Here is a 21,910-nt window from a genome sequence, read left to right as displayed (position 1 = left end):
AAAGCCCCTAAAAAAATGTACTCAATTGTGATTGACATTTTTCACTTAGCACATTATAAAACCTTATGCTGAGCTCAGATCACATGCAACACGTTTTACTCTTTCACACACATTACAGTACAGTAGTTCATTTGAAATTTAAGCCTTAAGCCACTCATGTTGCCCACCAGGGTTCACTGCGTTAGCCCCTACAGCCACTCATACTAGTGGCCTGTAACATGAATGACACACAGCATGACAAGGACGTCTTGTTCAACCATGGACATGCGGTACACCCACTTCTTCCACTAATCAAAATGTCTTTCACACACACACACGCACGGCACGCAACCCCCCCACACACACACAGGAATGTTTGACAGTAGTTATGTTCTCCTATAGTTATGTTTTATCTTTTGCTATTCTGTGTTCTTCGTTTACCAGTTAAATCATAATAAAACTGGTTTTAATCGAAATCAAAGTTCAGAAACTGAAGCTGAAAGATGTATTATGCATTTTTTTTTTTCAAATAGTCACCAGGTCCTAAATAATGTCTGTAGCATGCTTTCATTAAAAATACTGAAATGATCAAGAACTACGCACATTTCTTGGGCATATTGGATAATTAAAGTAGTGGATCTATCCGAATATTGCTGAATCAAAGGCAAGCCAGGCTATCGTTAGATCGACTACTAGAGGGCTCACTGGGATGGTTGCTTTACTCTAGCAGGGCTGTCAAACTCATTTTTGTCGGGGGCCATATTGTACTGTAGTTATGGTTTCCAACGGAGGGCAGTTATGACTGTGAACCCATATGATTGCTGCTGCTGATGATCTATGCAACAAATTGATAGGTAACACGTTTTGAAATTAGAAGCCAGTAAAAAAATTGTATCTTCTACTGTTTTTTAATTTATTTTAAAAGGAGGGTTTGGAACAAAAAAAAAGGCTTGCAATATCTCAATGTTATTAAAACACGAAGTCGACATACATTTGCCTTGCCTTGATGGGTCACATAAAATGATTGCCTCATTTGGAGGCGTCCGGCTGTTTGCTTCTACCGGTGTGATAAGAGCCCAGACTGTGGAAAACAAATGAGCGCCCAAACCCAGACAACAACTTTACCAACCAATCAATTAGGTGCTGATTATCTCATGCTAATGAAATCCAGAAATGTCAATACAGCAGTTTAGCTTGTATGAAGCGTGTATTCTATTACATTATCAATTGGAGAGGCAACATTTCATCACCATCATCTATTGATATACACCAATGAATTCATAGCGATGTGGTGCACGACATCCGCAAATACAACTGCACGCCACCACAACTTAGCCGTAATTATACTCTACCAAATAACACTGTTAGCTGATGCTATATGCTAATATGCAACTCTGGGGGCAGTTACAGTATGTTGTTAATTAACATTGTTTCGTAACAGCAAAGTACAGAATGACTCACTCACAAATACATTTTCAGAAAAAAAAGACAGTTAACTAAAGACTTACTTGGTCGTTTCATTTCACACTTGATGGGTGAGCAGTAGAGCTCGGACTCACAACCAAAATCTTTTTTTTTTTTTGCAAACTGCAAAGATGAATAGGCAACAATTTCTGTGTCAAGATGTGCAAAGTGGGTCGAGATATACCCCAAAAGACGTGCAATTTTAGTTGCTGGGAAATGTGGTATGACAAAATATCATTGTGCATAGGGGCTGAATACAAATGCACACCACATTTTTCAGGTTTTTATTTGCCTAAAATGAATAATAAAACTAGGGCAGAACGATTATGAAAAATAATCGAATTGCGACTTTTTTTTTGGAAAAAAAAGCAATTTCGATATGAGTTGCGATTTTTTTTCAAGGTCCTTTTGTAATGTATTGTTCAAAGAGCCGCACACTATCGCCTGTGTGTGTGTGCTCCAACTTCGAACACATGTAAATGAAAGTCAAAGGCGGCACGCCATGACAGAGACTTCCTCACACACGCTCTGACATAAGACGGCAGCTAAAACATCACAAAATAGACAACATGCGTACATGGGGTTTTTTTCACATGCGGGACATGCAAGGTGAAATGGGTCAAGCCTGCCGTAGCTAGCCATATCTTAGCCATCGGTGAATCCCCTTCCCCCATCAGCTGTCAATAAAGTAATGACCATTTAAACCGCAGCCTTCACGATTACATAATCACATTTTCTCAAATCGCTATTATATTGCAAACGCAATTAATCGCTTAGCCCTAAATAAAACTACAAATAATTTCCATTCCCCTTCACAATTACGTGCTACTTTGTGTTGGTCGATCATTAAAATCACAATGAAAAACAGTTTGTGGTTGTAAAGTGGCAAAATGAAAAAGTTCAAAGGGTATCAAATACTTGTTCAAGGCACTGCACTAGGAAGTATGCATCAGTGTTCCCCTTATTGGCCTAAAGATGGGAGGAGGTTGCCTATTGGTGTAACGTCAAGGCAAGGCGTCCATCCATTCATGATGTGAAATTTTCTACATCATAGATCTCAAATAAACTCCTATGTTGAGTTTTGGTCGCTGAGAAAATTATTCCCTTGAGAGAAAATGTGAACCTTTCAAAACACTTGACTGATAACAATGCCAGCAAGAACATTTCTTTTCAAGGCAGCATATGCTAAAATATGTTTTTTAACTGGGAATCAACACCTCCACCCCACCACTTTTTTACTACTGTTATTTTTTTATCCTGCTCGCATGCCATTTAACCTTCATTTTTTTCCACTTACAGCCTTGAGAACCATCTCTATTCTAACAAGTGATATGAGTCCAAGTGACAGTAGAAGTCTATCAAAGCATGATCTGATCGAGGCACCATCTGTGATAATCTCCCAAAATATGACTGCATATGACGATTATGAAAGATTTTTTGTTGTCAAAAACATTATTTAGGCACAGTAGTATGAAATAAATAAAGCTTCATAAGGGAATTTGTCTAAGGGAAAGTCAGTAGTTCATTGTTTATCCTACTTGGTGGTGTGCAGCGCCAAAGCTAACGAACCGATGGGCTATTTTAGGACCAGTGATGAATCAGAACTTCCTGCTGTCCTCGGGCGAGTGAAGACGTGCTGGTCGTTTCACACTGCTGTCATTAGTTCAAATTGAGTATCTTGCAAGCGACGCACACTGACAAGTCTCATTTTTGGGAGAAGCAAGCTCACATAATTAGAATGATATTGGACAGAACCAAAACAAAGGGCAGTCAAGAAAAGTAACCATAGGTAAGAATGAGTCACCCTATGCTCCATCAGTCGACTCTAATATGTTTGAATGCGTGTGTGTTTGTGTGTGTTGATGCTTACTTACAATCCATGCTAATTGTAAATATTTTTGTTATGCATTACCCTACATTGGCCCTGAATCATCAGCTCTCTACGGGAGGAATTGAAGGAACCTGCTGTGCTTTCTACATTTTGTGTGCTTTAAATTAGTCTCTTTAATGAAATTCCCCAAATATGAAATGCTATTCTGAATCGAACCTCATAGCTATGCTGATTGGCTGTGTGTGTCATCAGTTTCCTCTCGCATAAATCTCATCCGTACCACAGATTAATACTTACGAGTGCCCATTCACCATATTTTCCAAACAAACAATGCTGTACATTAAGAAAAGTTGGAGTAACAATGATTGGAACCAAGCAGAAAACAACGTTTCAGTCCTACCTCATCATCATTTGGTGTTATAAATCCTCTTATGGTGTCGCAGCTTGCAGCCACTTGTGAAATGAATTAACATTAATACACTTGATACTCTTACATGCAAATACAGCAATATTAAAAATAAGATAGCTGGATAAGCTTCAAAACACAGCCGCATTTGGGCTTTTTTTAAATGCTAGTTTTTGTCGGACAGCTACTAAGATGGAAATGTTGCTTGCTCTATACATTCTCTTAATTAAAACTGTCAGTATACACATGGACAGAGAGCCTTCAGTGAGACATGTTGCTGTGAGTATGGTGCTTGTTGAGGCTGACCAAAAAGTGCAGTCTGTGGTTTCTGGACCATATGAATGGACAGAGCTGGGCAGTCCGTCCCGGGGGCCCGACCGGTCCGGTCTTCCGGCCCGGCCAGACACCCATTTTTCAAAAGTGCTGGACTAAGCAAGGCCGGAGGTGGATTTTAGTCCGGCCCACTCATTCGCCCTCGTGTGTGTGACGTGCTCGCTTGGCGGCCAAACGTTCATCTCAACCTACTCGGTGAAATGGGCAAACGACAAAAATTGCCTCTGAACGCATCAAATGCACCACTACCAATTGTGCGTACTTACTTGCATTGACTGTTCAGTCTGCAAAAAGCTTTAAAAAAAAAAAAAAAAAAAACTCGAGGAGATGAAAAGGAAGAAGGAGAAGAAGAATTAGACAAAGAAGGAGGAGATGCAGAAGAAGAAAGAGGACATTGTAACGGATGCATTTGATCAGTGCTGTGAAACATACAAAGGAGATGCAGATGAGTGGCCCTAGTTATACTCTTCTTTCTGCATAGCACTGCTGACACCAGAGCTCTTAAAAGCTAACCATGTACTTTCTGCATAAATTGTGCACAATGGTTGCACGATTAGGATTGATTTGTTAATCCGTTTCTTCCATGACCCACCACACCCTACGATGGATTTCATGACAGCACATACATGATGCAATGCCAGCTGTGTGCACGTGTACGTCCGTATATGCGTGTGTGTGTGTATAGAATGAGGTTCTGCTCATGCACACATCTATAAGTGGTATGCTAAAAGCTTTTTACTCATCTTTTTGATTTTACGTCTGCATGACTAAGTGATCTCCATCTCCAGCAGCTCTCCACAGAGAGCTGTGGTTTCCCCCGGCAACATACTCGCAGCGCCCCATCACTTCAGGCATCAGACCTAATCGAGTCCACTTCCACAATATACATGAACAGTCCCACACCTGTAAATACAAATATTTGAGGGGCATTATTTAGCCTCCTACACACACTGACTGGAGAGCTCCCATTCTCTAATGTTAACAGACATACAGTAGTGTGTGCATGTTTGTGGGCAATGCTTAAACAACACCCACTGGCTAAGTACTAAATAAGGAATAAACAGTATACCTGTAAGAGAACAGACAGCAAGCTGATGTGAAGGAAGAAAAATGCACCACAAAGAAGAAGCAGAGCAGAACTTTGGAAAGCCCTTGAAATAAATAAATAAATAAGATCAATCAAATCAAATTAAACCTTTTGGTGTTAATGCTAAGCGATATGTGTGGAGAAACCCAGGCACTGCTCATGACCTGCCCAGTACAATCTCTACAGTGAAACATGGTGGTGGGAGTATCATGTTGTGGGGGTGTTTTTCAGCTGCAGGGACAGGAAGACTGGTTGCAAGGAAAGATGAATGCGGCCAAGTACAGAAAAATCCTGGAGGAAAATCTCTCCCAGAGTGCTCAGGACCTTTCCACAGGACAATGACGTGGACTGACCTAAACCTAACTGGGCATCTCTGGAGAGACCTGAAAATGGCTGTGTCCTGTCAAAATAGTGCATTAATTGCGATTAATTAATTCCAGTCAGAGTTAAAGTGTTAATTGTTTTAATTGCAATTAATCTAATTTTTAATCTTTATCTTTACTGTTTCTGCATGACGATGATATCCATTTTGATGCATGGGACTTGCGCTTGAGTTGTTTGGGGGTGTAAAAAACAATGGTCAGTGTGACAACCTGTCACAACTGATTGGCTTCATCGTTTGGCATAACCTGATAGGCTCCTATTGTAGGTGGGAGGGCAAGTTCAAGAGCAGAGAGAAGACGTGAAAATGGAGGAGCACGTGAGAGTTGTTGGCCCGATAACCGGTCAATTTAAAAAACACCCTGATGGCACTACTGATAAAGACAGATATGCCTTCTTGGTGAGAAGGACTTTGCTAACCAAAGAAGCAGTTCAAGCCTACCATATAAATGCAAAGTAACCAGCCACAGATAAAGCCACGACTAAAGCCACTCTGGTCTCTTCCTACATAGTTGGAATTCTTTTCTCAGTGAAATGATTTCAACTGAGTATTTCGTAGCGTGGCTCTAGAGTGCGCATCGTGCAGCGAAAACCATCATTCTCAACTAAGCTATACGGGCAGAGATATATTGTCACATATACACATACAGATGCTGTGCGTGATCGACTTTGTCCTGGGAGGATTAAAAGGAAGTTTTGCTTGCAGTAGAGAACTCACGCTGGTCTGGCTAGGAGGTAAATCTAACAGTCTTTGGGTGGTGCAGACTGGTGCTGAGTGATGCCACTGCAAGTGGGTGTGCATATTTGGCGTGTTTCCAGTATACCTTACTTTTTTGTGAGTTCTTGCATATAGCAAAGTCCTTCGCCATCTTAGGCTAGGTTCACACCGCAGGTCTTAATGATCAATTCAGATTTAAAAAAAAAAAAAATCAGATTTTTTTTTTTGTGTTAGCGTTCATATTACATTGTAAATGCGACCTCGGTTTTGTCTGCTGTATGAACACATGCGTCACCAAACTGAGGCGCATGCGCAGAAGAGACGACATCACTCCAGTGTTTGCGGAAGTAAATGTGGTCCAGCGTGTCACCATAAATGTCCACTTTATGCTTCATGTGTCAAGCGGGATTAAATTAAAATAAAACACAGTCAATAGTGTTACTCAAGACAACTTTGCAGATTCCATCCCCTGCTGCCAGCACTTTCCCGCTGCCTGCACGGAGCGCATTTTGGGCTCTGGATGACGTCAATGTCGGATATATACCTGGCCGTTCAGATCGCGATCGCATTGTAAAGAAATTGCATACGTATCCCATCTAGGACCACATATGAAAGCGACCCAGGTCAGATTTGAAGAAATCTGAATTGAGCCGTTCAGGCTGTCATAAAAAAATCAGATACAGGTTGCATATGGGCAAAAAATCCGATCTGGGTCGCATTTGCCTGCGGTGTAAACCTAGCCTTTGTTCCAACCTTACTACTGTAAAATCCAAAATGCAGCCACACCTTCTGTATGATACCGGCGCATCTTTGAACTTAAGTCTGTCACTTGCTTCAGCCATGTTCTCTCCCATTGTTTGTCTTCTTAGCCTGACGATTTCCCCCCACTGCCCCGCCGCTCCTCTGCCGCACGCCCTTAGTGGACCACCAAGTAATTGCTCAATAAGCAATGAACAATAAAGCAGCCTTTACAGCGGCAGTATATTAATTTATTTGATCAATACCTGGCAGAGGCGTATCGATAATCGATTGGAAGACAAAACATCGTGATGTACTGTATCACCATATCGAGATATTATCACACGCCTAATTACAAGGATGTATTTAGTTTCCTGCCCAAAATGTAATTGTGTTCATCCAATGAGTTAGTTTTTTTCTGTGTACTGAAGGAAATTGAGAGTGAAGAAGGGAGTCAATCTTTGAAGACCAACTTTTTCCACAAGGAAATAATCCAATAGAAGAATTCTCTGCAATCACATCACATCACATCTTTATTTCCCCTAATGGGCTATCATCAGGTACTAGTACACATGAGACCTGTCAAGACCTTTCACAAGAGCCATCCTAGCAAAACTTTATGCTCTTCAAACCCTCAAGCGCCTAAGCTCGAGGGCATAAAAGGGAAACAATGTTTAAATCAAGAGAACAAAGACATATATTCATCTGATGTGATCTATTTCACGCATTTCTGAGATTTCAACAGCATTTAGGGGTTATGTGATTCTCAATTCACCTCTTTTTCTTCATTCCCTTGAAATTTTCAAGAGGAAGAATGATATTGATTGTAATTATATCATACTTTTAAATGCATATTAACTAAATTTGTCATAGTAGTGAACATGTCAACCACACACTTGAGCAGGAAGAGCCTACGGAGCTGCTTTTTCTTTTTTCTTTTCTTTTCTTAGAGTTTGAATTCCTTGCTTAAGGGAACCACAGCCATGGGTTCTCCATCTACAGAATGGAACTGGGCGGGGCCCGACAATGTTTATGAATATGGCCGGGGGGTCGCGGCCGGAAGGGTACCCAGGTCAAGGGTGGAGGGTCGCGGCCGGACGGGCAAAAAAGGGTCAAGTGCCCAGCTCTGCTGCTTTGTTTGAAATATTGAACCGAATATCGACTCGAATCGTATCGCTTCAAAACTGACCCGTATCGTATCGAAGAATTCTGTTTTACAGATATTGTTTTTTGTATTGAATCGGAACCCGTGTACCTAGATAGGTATCGAATCGGCTTCATACTAAAGACTGCCATCCCTAGTTAATATGCATTGGCATGCAACAACGTTTCACTGAGTTGATTATCAAACATTGAAAAATATGGACATGCAGTATGTGTTTTTCCTTGGTGGGTGTCATTGTTGAAAAGGTACTTTTCACTTCAAATAAAACTTTTCCCTCCAAAATGGAGCAGAAAAAAAGCTGAATACACAAAGCCCCTCTTGACCTACATCTTGCATGATTAGGGATGCCCTAATAAGACCTCCTCTGCCGCGCTTTGCCATGATTGAAAACCAGATTATACATTAACTGGCACTTGCCAGCTGAAGTAGAGCTAGGACTCGGGCTGCCTCTGTCCAAGATGTGGACAAGATGGAGGATTTTTAAGTCGAGAAAGTTCAAAGCCTTGGCTGCAAGGAGCTTTCCAAAGAACCACAAGAAAGAAGCCATTAAGTGGAGGAGAAAGCAGAGGAGAGCCAGCTACTTCATTCTATAAACGTTTCCCCAGTCTAAAAACAACGAGGTGGGAGTAACTAGCATTCGCAAATATAAACACAGTTTTCCTCTGGGTTAAGCTGATAATGCTGAATAGGTTGAAATTTGCATACATGTTCATGCTAAAGTTAGCCAGACACAATTATATGGGAGCGCAAATCATCAATAATACAGAATTTGGGGATTTCATTTCCTCTAAAACCAAACTTATGTTGCAGCTGAGAACAACCGTTCAGTAGTGTTTCCCTTGAGATGGTTTGTCACACACTGAAGAAAACTCTCACTCTCACTGCAAACTAATTTTTATAATCAAACTTTTCTTATACAAACAAAATGACAGTGTAATTGCTATTTTCCCCTCATGAAATTAGATCATCCAAAAAGTACCCATTCTGCATAGAAATCCGATATCGCTAAATCTGATTTATGTTTACATGTTCTCTCTTCCTGCCGGTGTACACAATGCACATTACACAGGGTAATGTCCACCGTAATACATCAATAGTGGATGATTATGGGGATGTGTAGTGCTTACAAAGGACTGTGCTTTTTAATGAAGATTTCCCCTCAAAATATTGAAGTAGCCTATTTATAGTACTGCAATATACTTATGTTCATTTACGATAAATGGTATTTAACGCCGTGTTTAGTCAACCCAACATAGTATCCAATTCTTTATTACACTGTATGTTGTGGCAAAAGAAGTCAGTTGCTAGGATGAAACGGTACGAGGCTTACTGATGAGAAAAATTGAGAACTGTGAGGAAAAATTCAGACGGTAGGTATTACTGTTTCAAACTCTAAATATCATTACCACTAAATTTTGCCTCTCTGAGAGTAACAATTTAGTCTTTTGCCTTCTCCCATCATGTGCATGCTACAATATCAAACAAACGGAGAAAGAACAAAATGTGAGTCGTAGAGGAAGAAAATGAAGATAACAAAAAGAAGAAAATGGTTAAAGAATACGATGCGAGTCAATGAAGTCAGTCATGTTTGATGCCACGAAAAATCGTATTATTTTTTTTCCACCTACAAAGAGAACTCAGGTAGGAGTGTAAGATATTTCATTTTTGGGAGGACAGTTGATGGAAAACAACTCTCCTGTCTGCAGAGAATGCAGGAAAAAAAGATGCTAGAAAGGGGTGCAAAAATTCCTTTCTGTGATCACCACCACTGTTTTAATTGTGTGAAGGCCTTCGCCTTCACACGCAATTTCTCCAGAAATTGCATTCTCTAGTTTCAATTAAATTTCATTCATTTTGGTTGTTTCTATTCACAATTTCTAATGTGCAAAAACGCATAGGATTTGTACTTTTATATTTTCCGTGTTTAAAATAAAACTTGAAAAGAGTGAATGCATGACATAGTTTTAAATTTGTAATCCAGTAAAAAATGCTTTATGATTATACTTTATTTTAAGACGCTTTCTGTTGACTTTTAAACAGCCGTCTCTGGCTACAATTATCTTAAAAAGTCCGACATGTCAAGTTGCTCAGTATGTGTTGAACTCCAACTGGCGTCGACGGTAACTCTTGGGTGATAGAATTAGCTCCAGCTTATACCTCTCTGTTGTTGTTTTTCACCCTGACTCAGCATTCCCTCTCTTTATGATGAGACTCTGGAAGCTTAGCGGTCACACAGAATGCCAACTCATCGACTATTATCATGACTGCCTCCCCTATTGCTCACCGCCTCTCTCTGCTCAACGGCACAGTGTCCCCAAAGCTCGTGTTTGTCTTCCTTTCTGATTAAATCGGATGATGCGGGTGCACATGGTGGGAATGAGGCAGTACTGGCTCTGATAAAAATTGTAATGGTTAGGAATAACAACTCAAGATCACTACTGCGATGGGTTGCGAAATGTGGGAATGGGAATCACATCATTTAAAGATACAGTAAATCATTTTACACATAGTCAGGTCTGACTAACTCACCATTAAATTACAAAAAAAAGAGACTAATATAACGATATTGCACACACTGTCAACCGAAAAAAGAACATAAAGGACTTACTTTGAGCTTGTCAAAACGTTCGGTGAGGGAGGACACCTGGTGCTCCCTGTGCCGCCCGACCAGTTTGCAGAGGGCACAAATGAGCTGGTCATCCACCAGGCAGTACATGTTGACCTTCTCGTTCTCGTGCTCCATGCAGGTTAGGCCGCGGAGGTGCGTGTCCGGCACAGGCTCCACCAGGCGGTGACTCGTGAAGGGCTTCTTGTTGGGGTGCGTCGCTCGCAGACAGCGGTCACAGTACGACACCTCGCACGTGACGCAGGTCTTGACGGCCTCGCGAGGCGGATCCTGCTCGCAGAACTGGCAGCAGATGCGCGGATCCATTTTAGCCACAAAAGCCGGGCTGTGGTTGGCGTTTGTGTGGTTGATGTGATTGGTGTGATTGGCGTGCGGGTGGGAGTGGGAGTGGCTGGAAGTGGCCGGGCTGCTCCGGGCGCTGCTTCCACTTGTTCCACCGCCACCACCGCCGCCAATTGTTCCGGCTATTGTGCCGCTAATGGTGGCGGTGTAGGGCCGCTGCAGACGCCGGCTCTCAGTAGGCGAATTGGGGCCGCTAAGGGAGGCCTTTTGAAAGCGGTCTATAATGTTCTGCAGCGTCACATTGCGCTTAAGGCCCTCCAGCCCGCGGTGATTCAGCGTGATGACGTAACGACAGGTGGGGCACTGAAAGGCCGAAACAGACTCGAGCGGCTTGCTGGATGAGCAGTGTGACACAAGGATGCGGTGGGCGCAGTTGAAGCACAGGCTGTGGGCGCACGGTAAGAGAAGAGGATCTTCAAACAACTCCAGGCAGATTGGGCAGGTCAGCTCAGACTCCAGTGTTTCCATCTTCAGTTGAACCTATCTAAAGGCAACATCAAATCCCACGGAAGCTGGCCTTTTACCTGTTAAAAAGAAAAAAAAAAAGTATAAGTATAAGCTCAAGCATTTATGAGAACAGATAAAGAGGGAAGTCAACCCAAACATACTTTTTTCAAGAATATCTTCTATGCAAGCCAACTAGCGGAAACAAGGCATACTGATAATCATTGCGTTTGTGGGATAAGAGTTAATCCACCCGTTTTTCGCCATCTCTGGGGTCAGCCATTTTGTCACTTCAATCAACTGAAAATGACATCACAACTGCTCAGGGCTCAGGTAACGACCAATCACGGCTGACCTGTTTTCTGAAGCTGTTATCTGAAATCATTCAGCCACCCCTATCCTATTGGATGCACCGCAACGCTGCTCCCGAATAGAGCATTTTTCAATTGCAGTGTGGTGGAGAATCATCTAGGCAGATGCCATTCCATCCTCCAGCCCTTGTAGTACATACGCTACACAATAAAAGGGTTCGTCGACGGCGTGTTGCACGTTGCTAAGTGGAGCGCCAAAAAGACTTCAGATTGAAAGAAGGGAGTGACCATACTGTCCATGGTTGGGCAACAAGTAAATAACCATAATTCCTTTGAAAAACAGCTGCTGTGGCATGTGCACAGCTTCTACAACCACATGCCCTCATTTTCCATACTTTCTTGTTTTTCATCTGAGGTTTTCTGTGGTCGTTAGCACGCAATCCAACTGTGTTAGGCTAAACAGAGCGTGTTCAGTGGTGAGCTACCACTCAGTGAGCAAGAAGGCGTGAACATAGCTCTAACCTTTAAGTATCGGGGTGAAGATTGGTAATATTCAGGGGAAAATGAACTGAAAACAAAACACAAGGGCACAGGATGCAGCGAAGGAAAACAGAGAAAATCTAATGGCAACAAGAAGGATGATTGTTTCCTCACCTTTATACACTCAGGCAGAACAGGAAAATACCGACATAAAAAGAAAAAACAAAACACCAGAATGTTATACTGTATGTACTGATCATGAAGAAAACTAATCAGTAATTTATTTGAGAATAAATGGAATTCTACCCCAGAGTTTAGCACATAATGAGATGTAAAATGTCCGATGACACAAAAACTATTCAGTCCAAGACAGAATCAGCTGATTTAGCCCATCAAATTGATAGCAGATTTTTTTCTCTTTATCATCCAGTCCACAGAATGAGTCAGCAGTCTGGCCTTCTAAAGCTCAAGCAGTGCAACATTAATGTGACTGTGCTTAACGGACCATAGTGTTATAATTAACACCCCACTTTAACACACCATCAGCAGGCCTATTAGGCTCAGCCATGTCACCCTGGGGAAACAATGCAGACAGTAAGGGGAGCCGCTTCGGGGCAGAGCTGCACAGTAAAAGGGGTGAACACACACACACACACACACACATTTATCAGCACACTTATTGTTGCCTCTAGTCTGAAATTCTTGTTTACGAGTCACTTCTGGGAAAGAACAGAAGCCTACTGTTAATGCCGAACATCTACAGAATGCACATCTGTAAACAACCATCATGGCAATCTCTTTCTGGCAGATTATTGTTAAGAAATTGCCAATGGTAAAAGGGGAAAACACAGTTATCCATCGGTCCATTATTAGAACCGCTTATCCTTTGTTGCATTGTGTGCACCCAGACCAGAGGTGGCATCATTGTTTGAGACGCCACAGAGAAAATAATTTATTCTACTAATCATTAACTGAATATATTTATGTATAATATTTATCCTGCTGATATAAAAACACACGCATACCGGGGCCGATGATTAACGGTGGCCTGGTGGGCTGGGGCCACCACGTGACCGACGTTCGGTGACACTGGCCCGACCGAGCCACCAGTACAAATCTCATAAATAAATGTGATTGTTTTTGTTATTTTTAACATTCAATATTTTGAGTTGTATCCTTATCCAGTTAAAGCTGATCAATCGTCTATGGCCTTTTTAACCCCGCTGTGCACATTCTAACGGCCCCATTCACTGACCCAGTGGGCGCTAGGTTCTTGTGTGCTTTTTGGGCTGTTGAGTCTACCCTAGGGCTGAATGATTTCAGGAAAAGATTTAATTTTTCTGATAGCTATTGTGCTTTCAATTCACATTTTTTGTGTATGTACTTCTGAACATTTGCACATTGCCCTTTATTTGTTAACCTATGTATTTGCATTTGTTTTTACGACACAATTATGTTTATTGTGATTATGTGTTTTTTTTTAATCATGTATTTTAGGGAACATCTGCCTGGGGACAACAGATGGAAATTAGCCGATGGCTATAATCTGGCTTGTTTAGGTCTGTATTTGTTCATGACGTTCATCAACGTGCACTGTCCCTTCAAATAAATAAATTGAAATTGAATTTTTTTCCCCCCGAATCAAGCTTCAGGGTAATATTCACCATGTACATTACCGTTTACAAATATGATACAAACTTACATCACACCATCAAAACATTAAAAGTTCTTACTCTAATAATGTAAGGACACTAAGCAGTCTGCTTTCAAATTTTCCACATCCTATGTGACGCCCAACACCATCCCTTTCAAAAAACAACAACTTTTAAACACATTCCCAGTACCCTCCCTTCCTCAGGTCCATCTTGAGACTAATCCTCTCGTCAATCTCCACTTTACAGAGGAATAGGAAAAGAAGCAGGGAATCGCATTGTTTTTAAAGTCCTGGAGAGTGACAAAAGGAGTCAAAAGGAGCAGCAGTAGCCATGGAAAACAAACTTTTGACACATTGCCACATTTACCCCCATGGAACTGTAAAGAATATATTTGTAATTCCATCATGGAAAAGCACTCATCTAGCCTGAAGAGTAAAGTTACACCTTTTGCAGTGATTTATTTTACACATTTTGGACTGGTTTATATAGGCAAGACATCATTTATCAGAATAATAAAGAAATATTTGCCTCTGGATCAAAGCATACAAGCTGTGAAATCCAGAAGACCGGGTTGTGCTGATGTCTTCTATTGAATCTAAGCAGTGTCCCACATGGTTCCATTGTTTTTCCAAATATGCTTCCTTCGGCTCATATTATCACTTTGCAAAGTGGTCACTCAAGACTGGGCATCTGAAAACCGTTGAAAATATCAGTACAAAAGTGAAATTCTTCTAATTGGTCATAAAAATGTAAAAAAGCAATGAGTCAGCTTATTGGTCCATCCACCCCAATATAACATTTAACGTTTGATTGCATTTAGCTAATTCAAATGAAAGGGGGGAAAAATAAAGATTCAGAACTTTCTATGAACTCTGAGTCTGGGAGATGGAAATCACTATTTTCTTCTTCTGCATCATAGCCGGTTTCACTCAGTCAAACAAGGACCTTTCATTCATTCGTTTATGACGTAACCACATACCAAGCTAGAGGCCAACACATCACGTTCCAGGGACTAACTGGCCTATTTGTGCGATTCAGAGACATCATTCACATTTCTTCCAAGGACACAAGTCATGATTATACGAACAAGCTGCCATAGCACTGCTGTATGAATACTTTCATTATTGACAACGTTGGCAAACATAACTCTAAAACCCGAAACATGGCATTTCTCCTAATGCGCACAGCTGAGCTTTTAAACCTTTAAGAAGCAGCGCATTGTTTAAGTGGATCCAGTGGAATTCAGAAACATTATTGGATTGAATTGTGGACATTTTGGTTCCAGTTCTTTTGTGAAATTGAGTTTCAGTGTCAAGACCAGGCATTTTATTTTGCTAGTTATTTGCTGCTATAATCTATTGAGGAAATAAAAACAACCCCCCAAAAAAACCTGCTGACCCAACGCCCCCGCCACCCCCCAAAAGAATGTTTTAAAGTTGCGTTCCTTTGCGGTGGTTGACACCGGCAATATGCCTGCAAGCAGTTACTTCATGAGATAAAAAGAAACAAACTTGCATATGCCTCCCCTTCCATCCATTCCAAATGTTTCACATTTTCCTCTATTTTTCCCTAGCCTAGCCTCAACTTGACTTTTCTCTCTTTCATTCTCACTGTCTCAGCCCTAGAAAAGGTTGGTTTCATCTAACTTTTGATGCCTGCTTTGAAAATGTAAACAGTCACACAGCCAAAACGGGTGTTTCCATTCCCCATTCACTGCAGCTCAGCAGAATGTTTTAGAAATTGGCTCTCACGTCTGCATATGAAAAGTAACTTTCATGTATTTGAGGCAGAGTAATATCAAGTTATAAAGCTAAAACTTTTGCTTTTGTCATTGTACAATACAACTATTCAAATGCTTTAAAACAAAACTTTTTACGATTCAAGGTCACTTTCCCACAGCGCTCTGCGAAAAAAAGGCAGCAGCAGGCAAAGATGCTGTTTCCATTCTGTGGTCCAATAGGTAGCTCTTAATGGAATAACATGGGCTGGGCCTGCATGCTCTCGGGGACAAGTCACCGAGTGTTCATTTAATCAGGGCTGGAGTGGGACTCATTTGCAGCCCTGGAGTTTCAGGGCTCAGACCAGCTCACTTTGGTTCACGTTTTAACGAAGATATACAATGTCGTACTTATTAGTCTATCAATATAAAATAGATTACCATTCCCTCCAACGATATTTATAAAGCATTTTTGCATTAATCAAAAAGCAAAGTTACAATTGAGTGTGCTTACAAGATCACAGACAGGGTGTTTGTATTCGGATTACATTTTTGATAATTTTGGTATTAAATTACTATGTCTTGGTGACACACTTAGTTACAAAGGTTGGCGGTCAGTGCTATATACTGTATAGTATAGTGGCATAAGCATACATTGTCGACAATACATTTGTACGACAGCGAGATACTCAGATTCAAGTGTAATGGATGGACTACATTTACTGATATCAAAACGGATCCACGGACTGGAAGGAAATAATGGGTTACCGAACAGTGTAATAATGCAGTCTGGTCCACTGGGAATTCGCCATACCGTGCAGGTTGCTGAACCCGGGCCTGGCTCTGACCCACAAATTAACAATATGCACAGTGTAAAAAAAAAAAACAAGATATAACAGCATGGGCCTTGCTCTCTTCTGAAGATGCCCAGTGTGGACTTGAAGCGGCGTATGATCCAAAACACATAAAAATCAACGTTTCGTTAATCAGTGAGATTCATGCTCATGTACTTTAATAACATAAAATCAGCCCTCTGACAGGCTTAGGTCTCTGTTAATTATGACTCCCGTCGCTTTTCTGGCTTACTACCAAGGTGACAAGTACAGTATTTGTCCATGACCATAATTACATCACACACGATAATTATATTTTTTGCTCAGTGTAGTAGTCCAAGTGGCGATATTTTGTAAGGTTTTGGTTAAGTCAAATGAAGGAATGATTTTTTTCCTCTCGAGGTGTCTTCCTTTTAGTTTGTATACTTCCAAAACTTATGGTAGTATAAAGAATATTTGACATATCGCCGGCATCGGGCCTAAAGCTTGTACCTCCGAAATAGTCACTTTTCGGGAGACCCCAAAAATGGCAAGTTTGTTCAACCATTAGCATTGCATAGGGAAAGAGCAAGCCATTTTCAACACTTTAGATTGGTCAATAAAGTGTAAAATTAACACCCACGCATCTGGACTGACCAATAGTATTGATTTTTGAAAAAATATGAAATTCTCCAAAATGTGACTTGTGAGGTTTTGGCTAGACGCCAGCGATATTCCTTTTTGAATTAATTCCTTTTTTGATACAGGAAATGTTAAGTTTAAACTAACGTGTATATTTGTGTTTGAAATTGCCCCATGGAAACTGTTTCTAGACAAGAAAATAGTTTGCTGCTCTCCCCAGTTAGAGCGTTGAAAAACCTTTGACCCAAAATAATCATCTAGAATGTCATTCACAATTTTGAGCAGTCTTGTTCTGAAATGATGAAGGTTCAATTGGTTGGTCGTTGTGACTGTTTGAGAAGTGACAATGAATGTAACAATTTGATATTTTTGTGTGGTCAATACAAATCTACTGTTTAGTAGGGGGTCAAAACTTAAACTTAAACATGAGAGCTTGTTTTTGCTCCACATCACCTATTTTTCAATTCAGCATAATTACAGCAAAGCCAAAGGACATGTAGAGGTATACTTAAAGACATATTATGCAGGCCAGGATAGCAGTGTACATGGTTCTTGCTATTGAGTTTTGTGTGCCTACAGGGCTACATTTTTCTGCCTACCTATATTTAAATTGGATTTTTCAGTCCTGCCACTATGCCCCAATTCTGTATAAAAATGAGCGGCGCTTGAGCATAGTATTAGCTTGGATCAGGTCTCTGTCACATTTTTCAAAGAAGCAACTTTTGCTATGTCAGAGTGTAATCCACAGTGTTCTTGTCTGTGTGCTCATCTTGAATGGAAGACATGTTTGTTTTGTTCTCACTCTAACCCAGGTGTACGTTTGCCAGTTGTATTTGTTACCTTAGAACTGCTAGGTGTTACACTTTGACCTATGTCTGTTGGAATGGTTATTTAAGCCTACCAAGATGGACTTCACTAACATAACGGTGGTGGTGGAGGATTGTTGCATGGACCAAAAGAAGGACCATCTTTCTTGTTGATTTGGTGTCTGTCAACATTCTCAATGAATGCTGTCTGAAAGATTGCAAATGCGAGGAAGGTGACTGGTTTAGCACGGTTATACATGAAAAAAAAAAGGATCAAGCAAGATTGTGACAGTGGCCTTACCACATCTGCCTTGAAGGCAGCCAGTGCATAATAAATGAACACAGTCAGAAGCCTTCTAATCTCTTTGAACTGAAGAGGATTTAACAGGAAACACCACTGTACTGCAACCACCCTCCTGTCTCGGCTAGTGATGCTTCCATTACAAACGTGTTTTCGCCCACATGAGCCTAGGAAGATGGGAGGACAGCTTATTACGTATTTAGATGTGGTCGAACATGCTGGAAAAGCCAGGATGAACAGAGCTCATTGGAAAGCATCCTATGCGCCCCAGTTTTGCAGCTATAACTGTATAACCCTGAAAGTCAAGCTTACTATTCAGAAACTGAATACAATGACAGTGTGTCTTCTCTTGTATGCTACATCACATCACCAGCACATTTGGACAACACTACTATGAACAGTCGATGCAGCAAATGCAGTTAGAAGTATCTAGCTGCACTGGTCAGATTTAGGGTTTATCTCGGTGGCTTTCATGATTATTTTGTGACAACACATCAGTCGGGTAAACTTGTCTGACTAAACGTGTCTCACAAAGGTCGAAACGGCTCATATTCCGTGTAGGGCCTGAGAACTGCTTTGCGTAGTGTGTTGAAGTTCAGCTGCGAGAACGTAAACGCCATGTCATCGTTACGTCATGAAACGCGTTTAAAATGGCAGAAAGGGGAGGGAATTTTACATCTGAGCAATCCAACACTTGATGAATGCGAAGAGTAAGAGTCGACATCGAAGCATCAAAATACTAGAAAGATAACAGCGATCCAAACAGGGTGCAGCTTATGTACATGTTGAATATTGAAGAGAAATCCACCCATCTAATCTGCCAGGTGATCTGGACCAACTAGAATAGCCTGAAAAAGGGCATCCTGGGCATTTCCAACCCAAACTATCTTGCAAACACAATAAAAGGTCCATGAAAGGTTATTAAAATAAACAAAAACACAACAATACGTCGAGGCATTGGATCTTTAATAATGTAAGATAGGGACGTTTTTAGAAATTGGAATTGTATTTACTTTTTTTTTTAATCCAGTCATACGCAAGACTGTTTGACTGAAGTGTAAAATTGGCATTTTATAAAAATTGTCATTGTTCAACCTTGAAGGAAGTCATTGTAAAATTGTTCTGTTGTATTCCTTTGTAACAGCTGTTAATTTTGCTATAAAATAACCGATATGATATGATGGAAGTGAACATGTACTTTGTAGTACAAGATGATGATTTCAAGAAGCACCAGTGGGTCGAATATTACGCCTTCTCACAGAAAGCAAACTTGCTTGTGTTTACAGCTGACACTTCATCAGATTTGATTTTTCAACACGATCATGACTGCGTGTGTGTGAGAGACACCATGACGTTTCCTTAAAGGCTTACCTTTTGCTAGAATTTTCTATAAATATGCAAATATACCCCAGGCACGGGTGAAAAAGCAATCTGTGCCACATAAACGTCATCCCGGGCTTCCGAAAAGGGAATGTTTTCAGTGAGTAATTGCAATTTCTAACCCGCCCATGCAACATATAAACAGAATATTAGACTGGAAAAGACTTTCAAAGAAAACAATCACGTTCTGTATCAAGGTTGATGACATATTCCTGGGTTAAACCAGTAACTGCATAGGATTCTGTGCTAAAATGAGCCAGACAGCTAATCCATGAGGTGTCAAATACATTATCAACACACTGACAAAATGTATTATCATATGGATTCCATGCCTTGAGAGTAAAAGTGTCCAATTTTTGCAACAACAAACACTCAGTGATGGTGTTTTCGGCTGAATGCACTTACAGTGTACGCTTGACAGAAAACAGACAGAAGATAAGATTGCTGGAATTGTCTCAACTGAATTATAACTCATAACCCACTTTTGCATATTCAGACTCATTTTGGTGGAGAAGTTCAACAGAAGTGTAGACACTACAACTTTATATTTTAACCACCAGAGGGATTTTTTGCAACGCAATAATACTTTACTTAACACTAGGGCTAACTGGAGTTTTATAATATTAGAACTATGGGAGCAGTCATTTTGACAGTTTGTGCTTTGTTGCGCTCTGGCAATGATGTCATTGATTAACAAGATTATTACTCGCTGCTGGAGTGTCTAATAAAGGTATTTTGTTTATTAAAATTCTGTTGTGAGTACATTTTAATGTAAATTACGTCACATCAATGAATGAGAAACAATTGGTTTCAATTGGAAACTCTTTTTTTTCCATGGGGGAATGATGTCAACGAGCACCACATAAGATCATGACTTTATTTATTTCGACCCACGTCATGACTATCGCATCTAACAGCCTATTTTACCGCACGCAACACGGCTCCTCCTCCTCGCCAGGGGGACTGTCTTACTCTGAATCGTTGTGTGTTTCAAGCAATTCATCTTCAGACTCATCAATATTTTGAAGCAGATGTAACACCTCTTCTACTCTAAGATTTTTTTTTTTTTTAATTGATCATGGTGACCAGTAGCGTTTCTCAATTCAACCGTTTGTTACTATAGAAACCCCGGCGCCAGAGCAATGTGCGAGAGTAAGTAGAACCGTCAAATTGACTGCGAGGCTGTAGTTAAAGTAATAATGACTCGTAACTATTTTTATCTTGTTTATTAACATATCATTTCACAATGGTAATGAAATATATACAGAATTAGGAAAAGTCAAGAGGCCAGGAGCATCTTATATCTATATACGCAGAGTAATAACACATCAAAGTTTGAAAAGAGTCCAAAAAATAACTGCTCTCATACTCCTAGTATTAATGACATCAAACATCATCATCATCATCATCATCTTCCACTTATCCAAGATCAGGTCGCGGGGGCAGCAGCTGAAGCAGGGAAGCCCAGACTTCCCTCTCCAGCTACTTCGTCCAGCTCCTGCTTGGGGATGCCGAGGCGCTCCTAAACCAACCGGGAGACAAAATCTCTCCAGCGTGTCCTGGGTCATCCTCCTTGAGTCGTCTCCTTATTGTGGTAGAGGGGCAATTTTTTCCCTATGATTCTACCAGCTAAGTTGTCTGGGGCTGCATGCCCCTGGCAGGATCACCCTCGGCAAAAGATCTTAGATGTGAGACCAGGCGTTGTATGGCTCATAGGCCTTCTATGATGAATGAAACACTTGGACCTCGATTTCCCTTGCCCGGACACGGGTCACTGGGGCCCCCCTCTGGAGCCAGACCTAGATGGGGGGTTCGTTGGCGAGGTGGCCGGGCCTGCACCCATGGGGCCCAGCCGGGCACATCTTGCAGTGGATACGTGGGTCCCCCTTCCCATGGGCTCCACAACTGTGGTGGGGTCCAAAGAGTTTGGGTGGGCAGAGTGCTGGGTGGCAGCCGAAGGCCGGGGGCAGGCACCTTGGCCGTCCGATCCTCGGGTACAGAAGCTCGTCCAAGGGACGTGAAATGTCACCTCTCTGGCCGGTAAGGAGCCCGAGCTGGTGTGCGAAGTTGAGAAGTTTCGACTACATATAGTTAGGCTCCACACACGGCTTTTACTCTGGTACCAGTCTTCTTAAGAGAGGTTGACACTTATATTAGTATATTTTACTCTAAAAAGACCCGATTTAGTACCAGTCTAAACAGACCTAGTAAAGTTTATTTGACAAGGACAGTTTTTTTTTAGTAAATTTTATTTGCAGAGTATTAATTTATTTTTTTTAAAAAGTGACCAAA

The 21,910-nt window shown here is 41.1% G+C and overlaps 1 protein-coding gene across 5 annotated transcripts in view; it reads right to left on the bottom strand.

Annotated features, from left to right (window-relative positions):
- Nucleotides 1–21,910, bottom strand: part of mid2 (midline 2) — a 131,297-nt gene that overhangs the window by 52,235 nt on the left and 57,152 nt on the right. For all 5 annotated transcript variants that reach the window (XM_086023638.1, XM_086023640.1, XM_086023639.1 and 2 more), the window contains one exon: nt 10,711–11,594. In XM_086023638.1, coding sequence (XP_085879764.1) covers nt 10,711–11,538 — 828 coding nt within the window. In that variant the 5' untranslated portion in view covers nt 11,539–11,594. The remainder of the gene's footprint in view (nt 1–10,710; nt 11,595–21,910) is intronic.

Source organism: Filicampus tigris, chromosome 2 (genome assembly GCF_054856515.1).
Source record: "Filicampus tigris isolate MCC_2025a chromosome 2, RoL_Ftig_1.0, whole genome shotgun sequence".
In the NCBI taxonomy this organism is placed as follows: domain Eukaryota; kingdom Metazoa; phylum Chordata; class Actinopteri; order Syngnathiformes; family Syngnathidae; genus Filicampus; species Filicampus tigris.
This window is presented reverse-complemented; position numbering and strand designations above follow the sequence as displayed.